Consider the following 14,632-nt stretch of genomic DNA (forward strand, 5'->3'; position numbering starts at 1 on the left):
AGACTCGTAGGAGGGCTTGCACTGATCCTGACCGAGGCTGGGAGGAACTGATGCTCTTACGGGTTCCCGGATGGCCAGATGCTCTATCAGGATCGCTACAAAGGTGTTTTTTTCAAACCAGGTCCCTGTTTAGAGGAAAAGGTTACCTTGCACATTTGTTGCACTCCTTTTGAGAGGTAATCTTTGGGCCCTCAAGGAAAACCCTGTCATCTCCAGTCTCTAATGCTCCCCGTATACTACTGGACTTACTCATGGCTGTAAAAGAGGAAGCGGGGCTATGGAGAAAGACCTTGCCCCAGGAAGCAGTGAGCCATTCTAATGTGGTTTACCGGCACCATCCACTATTGGAATTAAATCCCACCTCTACTCTGCCCTCAGCAGCCACTCCCACTGCCTGGTCTGGTGATCTGTCAGCATATGGTTGCATAAATATAGCTCTGAGTTGGTTGCTAACGGCATTTTTTTGCATCTGTGTAACTCTTTGTAGTTTGCAAGGCATTTTGAATTATTTGTCAATCCATCCATCTATTCATGCATTCAGTAAATACATACATACAAAAACAGATCCAGAGACAGAGAAACATCGATCAAACCTCAAAACTCAGAGGGAAGGTAGGGGAGGGTGGGGGTAAGGGAGAGAGATCAACCAAAGAACTTGTATGCATGCATATAAGCCTAACCAATGGACACAGACACCAGGGGGGTGAGGGGGGTGGGAGGGCAGTGCAGGGGTGGGGGAGTGGGGGGGGGAGATAAGGACACATATGTAATACCTTAATCAATAAAGAACACACACACACACATACACAAATACATACTTAGTAATAATAGTAATATTATGAGCCCATAATGGAGCAAGCATTGTGTCAAGACATAGAGGCCATAGTGAAAATCAAAAAAAGAGTTATATAGTCATGGTCACTGCCATCATGGACTAAGGGCAGTGTTTCATTGTTCATGTTGTTTTAAAACACAATGTACTCGAAATGTGTTGTAAAAGGTATTTCTTACTGAGGATCCTGGTAAAAAAAACATGGACAACACACTGTGGAGGCTATTGTGAAAGATTCCTTAAACTATCCTCCTCACAGCCACTGGAGAGCTGGTGGAGTCTAGCTCAGGAGACAGAAAATATTACTATTCCTGCTTGTAAGAGAACTCCTCGGTGACTGTACCTCTCAGAGGAAGCAAAGGTGGTTAGCACATCAGTCCCGGCCTTTGATCCTTTTAGGTCTCCTCCCTGTTACCCTCAGGACACAGGCTCAACCACCTTTGCCTGATATGCAAGCCACTTGTGGACGTTCTGGTCTCTATCTATCTCTCTATCTCCCTTCACTGCGTTCATACTACTTCCTTCCTCCTCCTCAGATGCCCTTCTCACCTCACATCAGAAACAGAATCCATTCAGATAGCTTGTACATCTAAATGTAAAATGAAAACAGTAAAACTTTTAGATAAAAACACAGAACATTTTTCCAATCCTGGGGCAGGGCACAATTTCTCGAATAGGACTCAAAAAGTACTAACCATTAAAAAATGGATAAATTTGCCGAAGTCGGTTTGGCTCAGTGGATAGAGCGTCGACCTGCGGACTGAAGGGTCCCGGGTTCGATTCCGGTCAAGGGCATGTACCTGGGTTTCGGGCACATCCCCAGTGGGAGATGTGCAGGAGGCAGCTGATCGATGTTTCTCTCTCATCGATGTTTCTGGCTCTCTATCTCTCTCCCTTCCTCTCTGTAAAAAATCAATAAAATATATATTAAAAAAATAAAAAAAAATGGATAAATTTGACTATAGTAAGAATTTATTTTAATCAAAGTGAGTGAAAAAGCTTTTCATAAAGTGGAAGATGTTTGCATACATATATCTGACCAAGGGCCTGTAGCCAGGATGTTTAAAGAACTATAAACCAATAAGAACAAAAGAGACCAATCAGTAAAAAAAATGGGAAATAGACTTGAACAGATTCTTCAGAAAAGAGATCATCCATTGCCCAATAATCACATAAAGAAGTTTTCAACCTCATCAATCATTAAGGAAATGAAAATTAAAGCACAATTTTATCAACACACCCTCCAGATGTCTAAAATTTTTAAAAATCAGAAAATACCAAGTGTTATCAAGGATGTGAAGAAAAGACAACTCTCTTAGAAAGCTGGTGGGGGTGTCATTGGTGGAAACATTTTGTTAAATTTTTTAGCAATATCTGCTAAAGTGGATCATATACCATGACCCAGCAGTCTATGACCAGCAATATCACCTCTAGGTATACCCCAAAGAAATGCAGATATATGTTAACCCAAAGAATATTTACAACAGCACTATTTATAATAGTCTGGAAACTATCTAAATGTCTATAATTTGCAGAACAGATAAATAGCTTGTGGTACATACCACTTAAAGAATACCCTACAGAATAATCAATCTATAACTACATGCACAATATAGTGAAATCTCACAACCATAACATTAAACAAAAGAAATCAAGACATCTCAACTCCCTCAGTCCCCATCCACAGAAACCATATACGGTGTGTGATTTCACCTATACAAAGTACGAAAAGAGGCAAAATTAATCGATTCTGTTAGAAGCCAGGCTAACAGTTACCCTTGGTGGGAGGGGGATTTATGACCAGAAGGAGGAAAAGGTAGCTTCTGGGCTGCTGGTCATGTTCTCTTTCTTGATCTGGGTATCAGTCACATTGGTATATTCAGGTTGTGAAAATGGTTGCACAGTGTACTTATGATACGTGCACTCAATACGTGTTAATGCATGTTGGGTTTCAATACAAAGTTGAAAATATAAATACTAGTAATGCTGCAGTGAACATCCTTGTAGCTGTATCTTTGTAGACATCCCTCTTTGTTTGTTTTTCTTTTGACTAAATTCCTAGAAGAGGAATTGCTGAGTCAAATGCTGTGAACATTTTATGGCTTTCGATACATCTTGCCAACTTGTCAGGACTGCTTTTATTTATCTTTGTCTCCCTGTGCCTGGCCACGCCACTGCCTAATAGACGTTTGGTTCATAGATGAATGGATGAATAAACGAAAGCCTTCTTTCAGTTCCTTGAATGAACCACGCCCTTTTAAGTCTAAGATCAGTTTCTGTTTGCTCTGCCTGGAACTCTCCTGTTCTTTATACCGCTGACTCTCAGCTTAGAAGGCATTCAGCTGAGAGCCTTTCCCCACCATACCATCTAAAGTAGTCCTCTTCTTATTTTCTTTCTTAGCTCCTCTTGTTTACAAATCCCAATGCTTAACTATTATATTTATTTGTGGAGTTAGTTGCTTGTTTATTGCCATCCCCGCACTGAACTCTAAGTGCCATGAAGATAGGAGTGAAATATGTCTTGCCCACTACTGTAATCCCAGCACCTAGCACAGTGCCTAGGATGGAGAAGCCCTTATGTTAGTGAGAAATTTTCAGTGACGAGAAACAGATCCCTAATCCAGACCAGCTTAAGCAAAAAAATTAAAAATAAAAAAATTGGGGACTCATGTAATTGAGAAGTTCAAGTGATTGGTTCACTTCAGACATGGCTGGATTGACAAGCTCAGATCACATTATTAGATCCCTCTCTCTCTCTTTTTATCTCTTGCCACTATTTGACTTCATTTTCAGACAGGTTCTTTCTTGCAATGGTACCAAAGGACAATTCACAGCCCCAAATTTTCACTGTTCACCATCTCTTAAGAAAAGGAAGCAACTTTTTGATAGGGCTGTCAGAGTCTTGGAGAGGATGTTCATCCGTCTGTCTTAGGGCCACATATTCATCCCTGAGCCAAACACAGCAGTTAGGGGGATGGAGTTCTTTGGCCAAGTCATGTTTCCTTGACTCTCTCTGAGGGGGTGCATGGGTGGGAGAGGAGGCTCCACCCCACCCAAACCACAAGCACAGATGTGATACATGCAAGGCCACCTGGTGTTGACTTATTTGTCTAGTTTCTAGTCCAACTTACTACTCAACCAGCTGCAGGAACTCAGCTTTCTCACTGGGAGTTTGCAGCCATTAACCTGAAACCAGCAACTGAGACCTACAAATAATTGAGCTATTTTCCAGCTAAGTGAGGCTGAAATGAAGTGTTTCCTTGAACCTTCATTGCCATTTTTAATCAGGCAGTATATTGTCATTCCCTGAATGCCTTTGGCTTTTGCAGTTTATTTGGGGTTTAGGTGGAGGCCTGCCTTTTGTAACAAACACAGGGGTGGAGTTCACATGTGACCTTTTCCTCCCTCACAATCCTTATCCTAAACTGGATCTTTCATACAGTTGTCTTGACCTGTTCAAAGATCACCCCCTTCCTCCTTCCATTGTATTCACATCCCTCTGCTTCAATCAGATCAGCCACAGTTGACTGAGCTAAGTGACAAACGGGAATTTTCTCATTGGTATGCCGAGATGCGTCAGACACATAAACTCAGGACAGCCTTCGTATTCACTGCCTTGCAGACTCATCACTTTAGCCTTCCAATTTGGCTCCTTTTTCAGGATTTGTGCATGACCTTGAGGAAATCAATTCTCGCTTTCTGAACTTTGGTAGCTTTAGCTGTAAAATTAAATCATTGCCTTGTCTGCCGAACAAGATGGTTTTTGAAGTGTCCCCAGATCTCTGATTCTGGAATTGTCTTTTCCCTCCTCAGTAATCTAGTGACGAGAAGGTGACCATTAAGTGTGGGGTGGCTGCAAATCCAGCCACAGGATTTGTCGGTCTCCATACACAATGAGAAAGTGCTGCCCTTGCTCAAAAAGTACTAAGAATGTCAAGACAGCAACAGCAGAGCATTAAGCTGCGTGTGGGCCTTCCTAAGAGTGGGGTCCTGTGCCACTGCCTGGGCTGCACTTTTGTGAAACCAGCCCCAGGTGCCTGAACGAATCAGACAGGAGAAGCAGCTATGCTCCCGTCCCTCCTCAAATTCTGTATTATGTCCCCACATCTTTTACAGGGACAGCAAAGTGAGATGCCTAGAAAATAAACGAGTGATGTGAACTGTGGGTGGTCGGTGACTGTAACAAAATGAACAAATGTTCTACCTAAAAGGAGCAGCTTCTACTGATCTCTAGCCAATTGTCACCATGGGAAAATTTAGGCTTACTATTTTTCAAGAAAAAAACAGGATAAGGAGTTCTTTAAAAATACAAAATTTCCTGATTTTTAAAATGTTGGTAACTGTTGAGAAAAATTAGCCAAAGTTTGAAAAATGAGGCAAAGGATGACTGCAATTCCTGTCAATGGCACCCAAGAGCCATGGTTCTCCAAATATGCTCCCTTATCAACAGCATCAGTATCACCCGAGAACAAAGCATCAGCATTTATATAAAAGCAAATACAGTATATACATATATGTACACATGTATACATATATGTGTGTGTATATACAGGGTGTCCAAAAAGTGTATACATACTTTGAATGATTATAAAGTTACTATCAGTTAAACCTGAAAGAAGTGAAAATTCAGTTAGTTATCAGCTGTTAAAGTGTGTATACATTTTTGAGACACCCTATATTTAACCATAAGATGTAGTAAGCCCACTCTTAACTTTTTTACCTTAGAGTAACGAAAACTTACGTTCACATAAAACTTGAGTATTTATAGTGACTTTATTCATAATTGTCAAAAACTGGAAACATCCACATGTTCATCAACTGGTGAATGGATAAACTAACTATGGTACATCCACACAGTAGAATACTACTGAACAATAAAAAGGAACTATTGAAACTTGGGCAACATGGGTGAATCTTTAATGCATTATGCTGAGTGAAAGAAGCCAGACTCACAAGGCTACATTTTTTATGGTTCCCTATATATGACATTATGTTAAAGGCAACACTGTAAGAACATGAAGCAGATCAGTGATTGCCAGGGCCTGGGAGTGACAGGAGACAGGAGGGAAATTTTTGGGGTGATCTTGATTGTGGAAGAGGTTATTTGGTCATAGGCATTTGCCAAAACGCAGAGCCATGTTTACTAAAAAAAGAAAAACATGGAGACTGTTAATGTATGTAAATTATACTTGAATAAACTGAACTTTAAAAAAGTGCTGGTTGCTGGGAAAATGATAGCAAATTATCACAGGGCCAACATTATTCTCAAAGTATGGGCCAATGAAGACAATTCTCCCGTGAGTAACTTGAAAGTTTGTGCAGAGCCAGAATGAAATAACTATTATTAATCACTTAATAATTTATTTAATTAAACATGTATCGTGCTGGGAGGATGAGACTAGGAGAAGGTCCAGCTCTTATTCACAAAGGGCTAACGTGTAGTGGGGGTGGGGTAAGAAAAAAACAATTGCAGTATGACCTGATCATTATCTCTGATAATCATGAAAGAATCAGTATATAATTAGGCTCTTCACACATTACGCAACTAAAAGCAAAAACTAAGCGTTATAAATATGTTCCCCACCCCGTGCTTATTAGCTGTAGAAGGAAGATCATAAAAGCTAGCATATGACTGCTTACTATGTGAGAGGTACTACGTTAAGCACCCATTTAAGCTTCACAAAAACTCAATGAGCTATGTTGAGTGAACTCAAAATGTCCGGAGGCTTTGCTAGAAATAAATGATAAAGATTTACTCAAGGGTCTGATAGTTTGCAAACTGGGAGCACAGCTAGGCAAAACCCCAGAAATGTTCCAAAGGAGAAAGGAAAGTTAAAAGTTATTCTAGTAAAAAGTACGTTCTCTGGAATTATCAGTCCTGAATGCTCAGCTCTAAGATCACTCCAGGATGGCGATCAGACAGATGTCAGGCAGGCAGGATGAGTGGAGCCAGGAGCTCTGGTCAGACCGGGCATCTGGATAATGGGTGTCAAGGGGGTGTATCTGTTGAGTCAGGTGGTAATCAGATGGCCTGGATCTGTAACTCCTTCAGGGGACAATTAGAGGGTTATCTGGAAGTCTGATGTTCATGCAGGACTGGAATACTTAAAAAATTTAAGTTCCTGGGCTAGTTAGAATGGAGTTTTTCCTAATGACTCAACCTTCATAATGTTAATTAACAATTTATTAGCTTGGTTAAAGTGATTTCATTATATATACTAGAGGCCCAATGCACGAAATTCGTGCATAGGTAGGGTCCCTAGGCCTGGCCGGCAATCAGGGCCTTCCGGCTGCCAGGTGGGGCCTTCCTTCATTCTGCACTACCCCCTGGTGGTCAGCACACATCATAGCAAGCAGTCGAATGCCTGGTTGGTCAAACACCTGAGGGGACAATTTGCATATTAGCCTTTTATTATATAGGATTCCCTATCATCACTCTTTCCTGAACTAGGAACTACCATTATCAGCATCCTTTATAGATGAGGGAACAAAGTTACAGAAAAGCTTTTTTTTGCCCCTGGTCCTACAGCCAGTTAAGGACAGCAAAAGGATTTAAACCCTGGCAGGAATGGTCACCTCCTAACCATTTTAGTGTACTGTAGATGGGAACAGTGACCTGGGTCACCTGGACTCCAGAAGTTTGAAACTTGTTGCTCTAACCCTGCCTCAGTTTCCCTAACATGAGAGGAGAGAAGTCAAGTATGCAAAACTTTCTAAGCCACCAGGATAAACTATTATTCCTTCTGAGTTCTTTTCCTGTCTTTACAATTTACCCACCCACCCCCATTACTAAAGTCATACCTAAGTATTGTAGGAACTAAGAGAGAAAAAAAACACATGAAAATAAACAAGCAAGCAAAAAAAAAAACAAAAAACAACAACAAAAAAAACAAGCTGAACCAAAAACCCAAAAACTTTCATTCATCCAAAGTTTCACCACCTAGAGGTAACCACTACAAACATTTTTAGCACATTTCCTCTTAGTCTTTTTTTAAAATGTCTTATTTACATAGCTGAGGTCATATCTAAATGTAATTTTGGACCCTGCTTTTTTTCATTTAACATCAGAGCATAAACTCTTTGTAAAAGTTATTTTAAATGCCTTCACAGTAATCCATCATATGGTTATTCTGTAATTTATTAACTGTTCTTTCACAATTTGATATTTAGGTTGTTTCCAATATTTTCGTTATTATAAATAGCACCACTATGAACATTCTAGTCCATAAATCTTTGTGTGCATTGCAGATTATCTTATTTTTAGGATAGTTTCCCAGAAATGTAATTAGTAGTTATATGTCATGAAGATTTAAAAAACTATGTAGAGATGTAGTATTTTTAAAAAACAACAAATACATTCTTTACAAGTAAATGGGAAGGCTTCCAAGGGGGTCAAAAGTTCTGTATATGTTTGTGCCTGTGTATAACTGCGAAGGGGGTGGATAAGAAACAGAATAGAAACTTTATCACTCCTTGGTCAAAGTTCCATAACCACCAGACTTTTTCTCTTGTGAGCCATTTCCCAATGTTCAGGGGTACATGCTGATTAAATACTGATCAGCTGAGTGCCAGCAAATGGAAACAAATTTCAAGTATGGAGTTTGCATGCCTTTTGCAAGTAGATGGTCCATAGAATCAGTTAGACTTGACATTTCAGCATTTGTTGCCTGGTACAGCACTTTCACCACCGTTATCTGAACAGCTTCTCATAGCTCTTGGGTGAGATGGATCGGGGTAGCCATTCCCATTCCCAGGTCATTGGTCAGACATCCAGGCCCAGAAAGAAGTGACTTACCCAAAGTCACAGAGCTGGTTGGAGAGAGCTGGGACTAGAATCCTACTTTCATGGCTCTGGGGGGAAAGCCCCTGTTATGGACTAAATTATGTCCCCTACTTCCATCCATATGTTGAAGCCACTGTATTTGGAGATAAGGACCTATAGGACACCAAGACTGTTGCAATAAGATGACCAATGCAGTTAACCAGCCATTTTAACAGAAGCCAGGAATAGAGATGCGAGTATACCAGCTGAGAACTAGTTTGGACCAAAGGGAACAGAGTCAGGACGAAATAAGAAAGGCTTTTGGGCTCCTGTGATTCTACAGGACAGAACAATGGTGTTACTGGGCATGCTTTATCCTTCAAGGAAAGGGAAGAATGACCCTGAGGGTGATTCAGAGATCATCAGGGCTGCCCTTCCTTCCCTCTACAGGCGTAGAGCATACAGGCCTAGAGGGCAAGGCTCTTTCTTTCTTGGTTTCAGAGGGTGAGTCCCCCTCCTAGGTTCTGGGAGCCAGGCTGCCCAGGCCTAGAGCCTCAAGGGGCAGGGTTGCTGCAAAAAACCACAGGGGCAAGGCTACTGCCTAGGGCCACGGGGATGACACTGATGCCCCAGCTACCTGGAAGGCAGAGCATCCAGCCAGAGGACTGACTATTCTGGAGCTTTAAGATTTAGTGGATCAACCAAAGAACTGATATGCAAATGTGCATAACCCTGGGGTGGGGAGGGGGCTGGGAGGAGGGGGAAAAGGTGGGGGTTGGGGGACATCTGTAATACTGTCAACAATAAAAAAAAAAAGATTCAGTGGAATTTGCCTTGCTAGGTTTTGGACTTACTCTGAACCGTCACCCTTCTTTCTCATTTTTCCCTTTTGGAATGGGAATGTCTATCCTATACCTCTATTTTGAAAGCAGTAACTTGCCTGGTTTTACAGGTTCACTGATGGAGGGAAATTTGGCCTCAGGGTGAATCATACCTAGAACCTCACCCATATCTAATTAGGTATTTAGATGAGACACTAGACTTGTAGCTGATGGTGGAATGGGTTAAGACTTTGGGGGCTATTGGGATGGAATGAATGTATTTTGCATGTAAGAAGGACATGCATTTTGGGGAGCAGAGGATGGACTATTATGGACTGAACTATGTTCCCCCAAATTTCTATGTAGAAGCCCTAACCCCCAGTATGACTCTTTGGAGAAAGAACCTTTAAGACTAATTGACCTTGAGCAAATTAGCCTCTTAGGTCTGGTTTTCTCATCTGTAAAACAGGATACTCTTAGTACCTGCTCTAGGAAATTATGGGGCTAATGAAAAGAGATGATGTATGCAGAGTTCCTGGCACATATTGAAAGGCAATAAAGGGTAGTCCTTTTCCTAGATTAATTAATTAAATAAATGAAGGGATGTTACGTGCGGAGGACAGTGTCTGGTACTCAGTAAGGGCTATGCCAGCCTCAGTTATAGTTATTTTCTGATTCCTGCAGAAAGTAAGCCCTCCACAGACTTTAATCCGAACCATCCCAAATTCCAACTTCCCCTCAGTACAGCTCAAGGTCTTTCCCGCCCTAACACCTTTGTCTAGGCCACTTTCTCTGCCTGGTGCTCCAATCCTCCTCCTCCCTAGCTCGGATGTCTTCTGTCCTGGGAATCCTCTCTGCTCCATCTCCCCCCTCCCAGTCAGAGGGAATGGCTCCTTGATTTGCGTCCTGCTAAGAAAACAGCTCCACATAGCACTTAGCTCTTTGTGCCTGGCGGTTCCATTAACCTGCTGAGTGAGTGGCCTCAGTGTCACCCAAGGCGTCTAGAATAGTGCGGGACGGAGGAACGGGCCGCTGTTCCAGCGTTAAACGGGTCCAGCTTAACTCCTGCAAGCCCAAGCCCAGGACCCTCCCCAGGCCGCGCCCACCTAGAGTGAGTCCTTAGCCCTCAGGGCGCCTGGACTCTCCTTCCGCCGCTCAGGGTCACCTGAGCCCGCTGAATTCCCCAGGGGTCCCGCCGGCTCCTCCCCTGGCGTCCCTCCCACCCCCTCCGGGCGGGGCGTCCCCTCCTCCACCCGCGGAGCCCCGCGGAGCTGAGGGCGGAGCATCTCTGATGGCTAAGAGCCGGCAGGGAGGCGCTGGACGGTCAGTGGGTTGCAGACGCGCCGCCGCCTGGCTGGGGTGCCGGCATGGCCGCGGGCTTGTGAGCGCGGGGCGCACGAGGGGCCGCTGCCACCATGCCCGGGGGTGTGGGCGCCGCCCGGCGCTGCCTGCTGGCGCTCGCCCTGCTGGCATGGACCAGAAGTAAGTGGCGGGGCAGGGGGCTGGGGTGACGATGGAGGTGGGTGAGCTAGGTGGTCCAGGGACCTGGCGGTTGCCCCCCCCCTCCCCCCGCAACTCGCGGGGCTGCACCCTTTCGACCCCAGCCCGGGAGCCCCCCGGGAGCCCGGCTTTGTTCCCACGTTGTACGCCGCTGTGGGAGGTGGTAGAGGTCCTGAGCATGCAGAGAGCGGCGGGTCCCCTCCCTGGCTTCCCTTCCTCCCTGTCTTGCTTTTTCCTCTGTTTTTTTTTTTTTTTTCTTTCTTTCTTTCCCTGCTGTTGGCTTCTCTTTCCGCTGCTTTCCTAGTCTCTCCTCTTTTCTCCAGTCTTTGTGTGTGTGTTGTTCCTATAAATATATACTGATAAAATTGGAACCATACCATATGTACAGTTTCTTGCATTTTCTACTTCACATAATGAGCATTTCCTACATCGTTAAGTTTTCCAAAACATGATTTTAATGACTATAAATTCCATCAAGAAATCGCAGGACTATAATCTTAAAACAGTTAAAAATATGACTCTCATACAAACGTGGGGTGAATGTGGCAAAGATTCATTGGGTTCATTCTTGAGGCAGTGAATGGAGTGGTGAAGCCAGTTCAGGAAAAGGAGTGGTTACAGGCCTTGGAAGAAGAGTGTGGAAATCTTGTTCTGGGACAGATGCAAAAGTGGTCAGTGCCCCATGGGGCCAGCCGACCAGATTTCTTAGTTATCTTTCTACCAAGGTGAAGTCATTTGCATCTCTACGGACCAGAAATCTACAGTGAACACACACAGTCCTTTAATGAATAGTAAATAAAAACAAGTCAGACAGAGGTCCACTCTCCTAGATAACTTAGTGATCCTGGAAGGGCCCTTAAACAATGCCACAATGTGACATCCAGAGGACATCCTGCTTTCTCTTTGCCTTGTTTCCAAGTTTTGAACAATTTTTTTTTAAAGATGTACTGTGCTCCTCCATTACTGAGCCTTTAGATTGCTTTCAGTATTTTTTTTTTTGCATCATAAAGATCATTTCATTTTTTACATATTCCATTAAATATCATGTAATTCCTTTTTTTTTTTTTTTTGCAAAGAGTCTGGACTTACTCAGAAATACAGAATATCAAGCACTTAGCATAGTGCTCAGAAAACAGGTAATGGGTAAATGAATGCATTGCTTCAGATGTTTAGCAAAGTGATGAATCTGATGCAAGGCTAATGAGATGATTTTTAGGATATATTTTGATTGAGAACACATTATACCAGTAATCTGAAAAGAAAGTTAATCACTCAGAATCCCACCACTCTAACAACACAGCTAGGGCCATCTTTTCTCTCATCCACTACATTCTGTGTGATTGATGTGGTTGGTTTAGACAGAATTGATTTTGGAGATCTCACCCTCATCCCCAGGAGTCCTATGGATTTAGCCTGTTTTTATGGAGACTGATTTGCCTAGGTTTTGGGAAATGACCACTTTATTAAGATTGTCTGCAACCAGTGTTGGAGGGTGCCACTGCCTAGAACAAGTCTCTCCTCAAACAAGTTACAATTCGCCTTTCCTAAAAAATAGGATTCCTGCCACCTACCTCCCAGGGCTGTCATGAAGATGAAGGAAAGCTGGGTGGTGAGATTGATTTGGAAAGTAGGGAGTGTCATCCAGATGCAGACTTCCCATTAGGAAGCTCAAGTTCATGCTGGGATGCTTTGTGGATTGAGAAGCAATTTCACAGTGACTCTCCCCAGTAATTCTATGAGATGGGCAGGCAGGTATCATTATTTTCATCCTACAGATGAGAAAACAGAAGCACAATTGAAATACTGCCCATGGCCTTAACTCCAGAATATGCCCAGAATCCAACCACTTCATTCCTCTCCACTGATGTAATTCTCCTCTGAGGCACCGTCATCTCTCACCAGGGCTCCTGCAAAGTCTCCAGCCTTGCCTTCTGCTTTTACTCTCCCTTCCTCCCCTCTCCCCCACCCAGCAAGCCCAACAATCTTTTAAAAACTGCATACAGATCATATTGCTCTGTATTTAAACCCTCCAGTACTTTCCAAGTCTATTTATAATAAAATCCAGACACTTTCCATGGCCTCTGTGATACCAGACCCATGGCTGTCTTGCTGACCACGTCTCCTACCAACTTCCCCCTCATTAACTAGACTCCAGCTACCTTTATCTGCTGCTGCTTCCTTGCACAGGCCAACTCCACTTCTGCTCACACTGGGCCATTGTGCCTGTGGTTCCTCTACCTGGGGCCTCTTCTTCCAGATCTTTGCACGACTGCCTTTTTTCTGGTCCCTCGGGTCTCAATTAAATGCCATCTTTGTTGACCATCCTGTCTAAAATAGGGTTCCCTCCTTCAGTGTCTCTTTATTCCATGACCCTATTGTACCATATGAGAATACTTGCGTGTTGTCCATCTCCCACCTCTAGAAGATAAACTGTGAGGAGTACAGAGCCCTTGCTACCCCTGTTGAGCACAGTATTGCCAACACCTAGCAGAGTGCCTGACCCATAGTAAATGCTAAGAGCCTGGAATCCAGCAGGTCTCCTAATGACCCAGTATGGGGTTCTTCTCAGTCACAGTGCATGTGGCTAAGCTAGGGTGCAGAGGTCTGGGATTCCAATGGTTGTGCATCTTGTGTTGGCAGGAGGAAGAGGGGAAGGCAGCCCCCAGCCACAGCATGAACTAATAATACCTCAGTGGAAGGCTGCAGAAGGCCCTATGGGAGAAAAGGTAAGACCAAAAGTTCTCCTTTTTAGAGGCAAGAGTTGACAACATCATTCTGTGAGGGTGGGGGCCACCTACTCGACTTTCCTGGAGGCCCTGTCATCACCGTTAGTTCTGTTTCTGACCCACTCTATCCTGTCTACTTGTCACTTTTGAAATCCCAGATGGGACTTTCTTTCATCGTGTGACACACTTCTAGAACTCTTCCAAATGCTATTAGTTGAGGAAATGAAAATCCACATTAATGCTGACACAAGCTAAGTGCAAATATGTGTCACAAAAATCACTGGCTCTATTGGAGTTAATTAAATATCGCCATTGTTATTTTTGCTCTGCGTAATACATGCTTCGTTTTATTGATGAGGTAATGTACATGGAGAGAAAATGCTAATCCAAACCCTTCTATATATATATATATATATATATATATATATATATATATATATATAAAAGACTAAGCGACTGTTACAACCAGCCGGTAGCTATGATGTGCACTGACCACCAGGGGGCAGACGCCCAATGCAGGAGTTGCCCCCTGGTGGTCAGTGCGCTCCCACAGGCAACGTACCGTGGCCGGCCAACCTCCTGTGGTCCTTCCACACCCCCTCCCCCCGCCTCCCCGCCAGCAGGCCCCGATAGCCGGCCAGGCCTAGGGACCCCACCTGTGCACGTTTTGGTGCACCAGGCCTCCAATTTTTTTAATAAGAGTTCAGGTAGGGACCCAGGACTCACTGGGGAATGTATATCTTAAAATTCAATAGGCATCTTGGGCCACAACACCAGCAAGTACACAGGCTTTATCTAGGAGCTTGGGAATATGTCAGAAAACACTATCCTGTGCCTGCAGAGAGGGCCTGTGCATCTAGGATATTCTTTGTGGCTCTGGCTTTACATGGGAGAGCTAGACAGGAAGATGTGATTGTTGACCTCCCACTTTGTGAACTCTGTTTCCTCATTTAGAAAATAGGGCTGAGAGGGAATAAGAAGGAAGAGGGCT

The 14,632-nt window shown here is 43.5% G+C and overlaps 1 protein-coding gene across 1 annotated transcript in view; it reads left to right on the plus strand.

Annotated features, from left to right (window-relative positions):
* Positions 1–10,757: 10,757 nt before the first annotated feature.
* Positions 10,758–14,632, plus strand: part of ADAM19 (ADAM metallopeptidase domain 19) — a 75,833-nt gene continuing 71,958 nt past the window's right edge. Inside the window, exons 1-2 of the mRNA XM_006089078.3 lie at positions 10,758–10,897; positions 13,556–13,641. Coding sequence (XP_006089140.1) covers positions 10,831–10,897; positions 13,556–13,641 — 153 coding nt within the window. The 5' untranslated portion in view covers positions 10,758–10,830. The remainder of the gene's footprint in view (positions 10,898–13,555; positions 13,642–14,632) is intronic.

This window comes from Myotis lucifugus, unplaced genomic scaffold (genome assembly GCF_000147115.1).
Source record: "Myotis lucifugus unplaced genomic scaffold, Myoluc2.0 scaffold_56, whole genome shotgun sequence".
NCBI lineage: Eukaryota > Metazoa > Chordata > Mammalia > Chiroptera > Vespertilionidae > Myotis > Myotis lucifugus.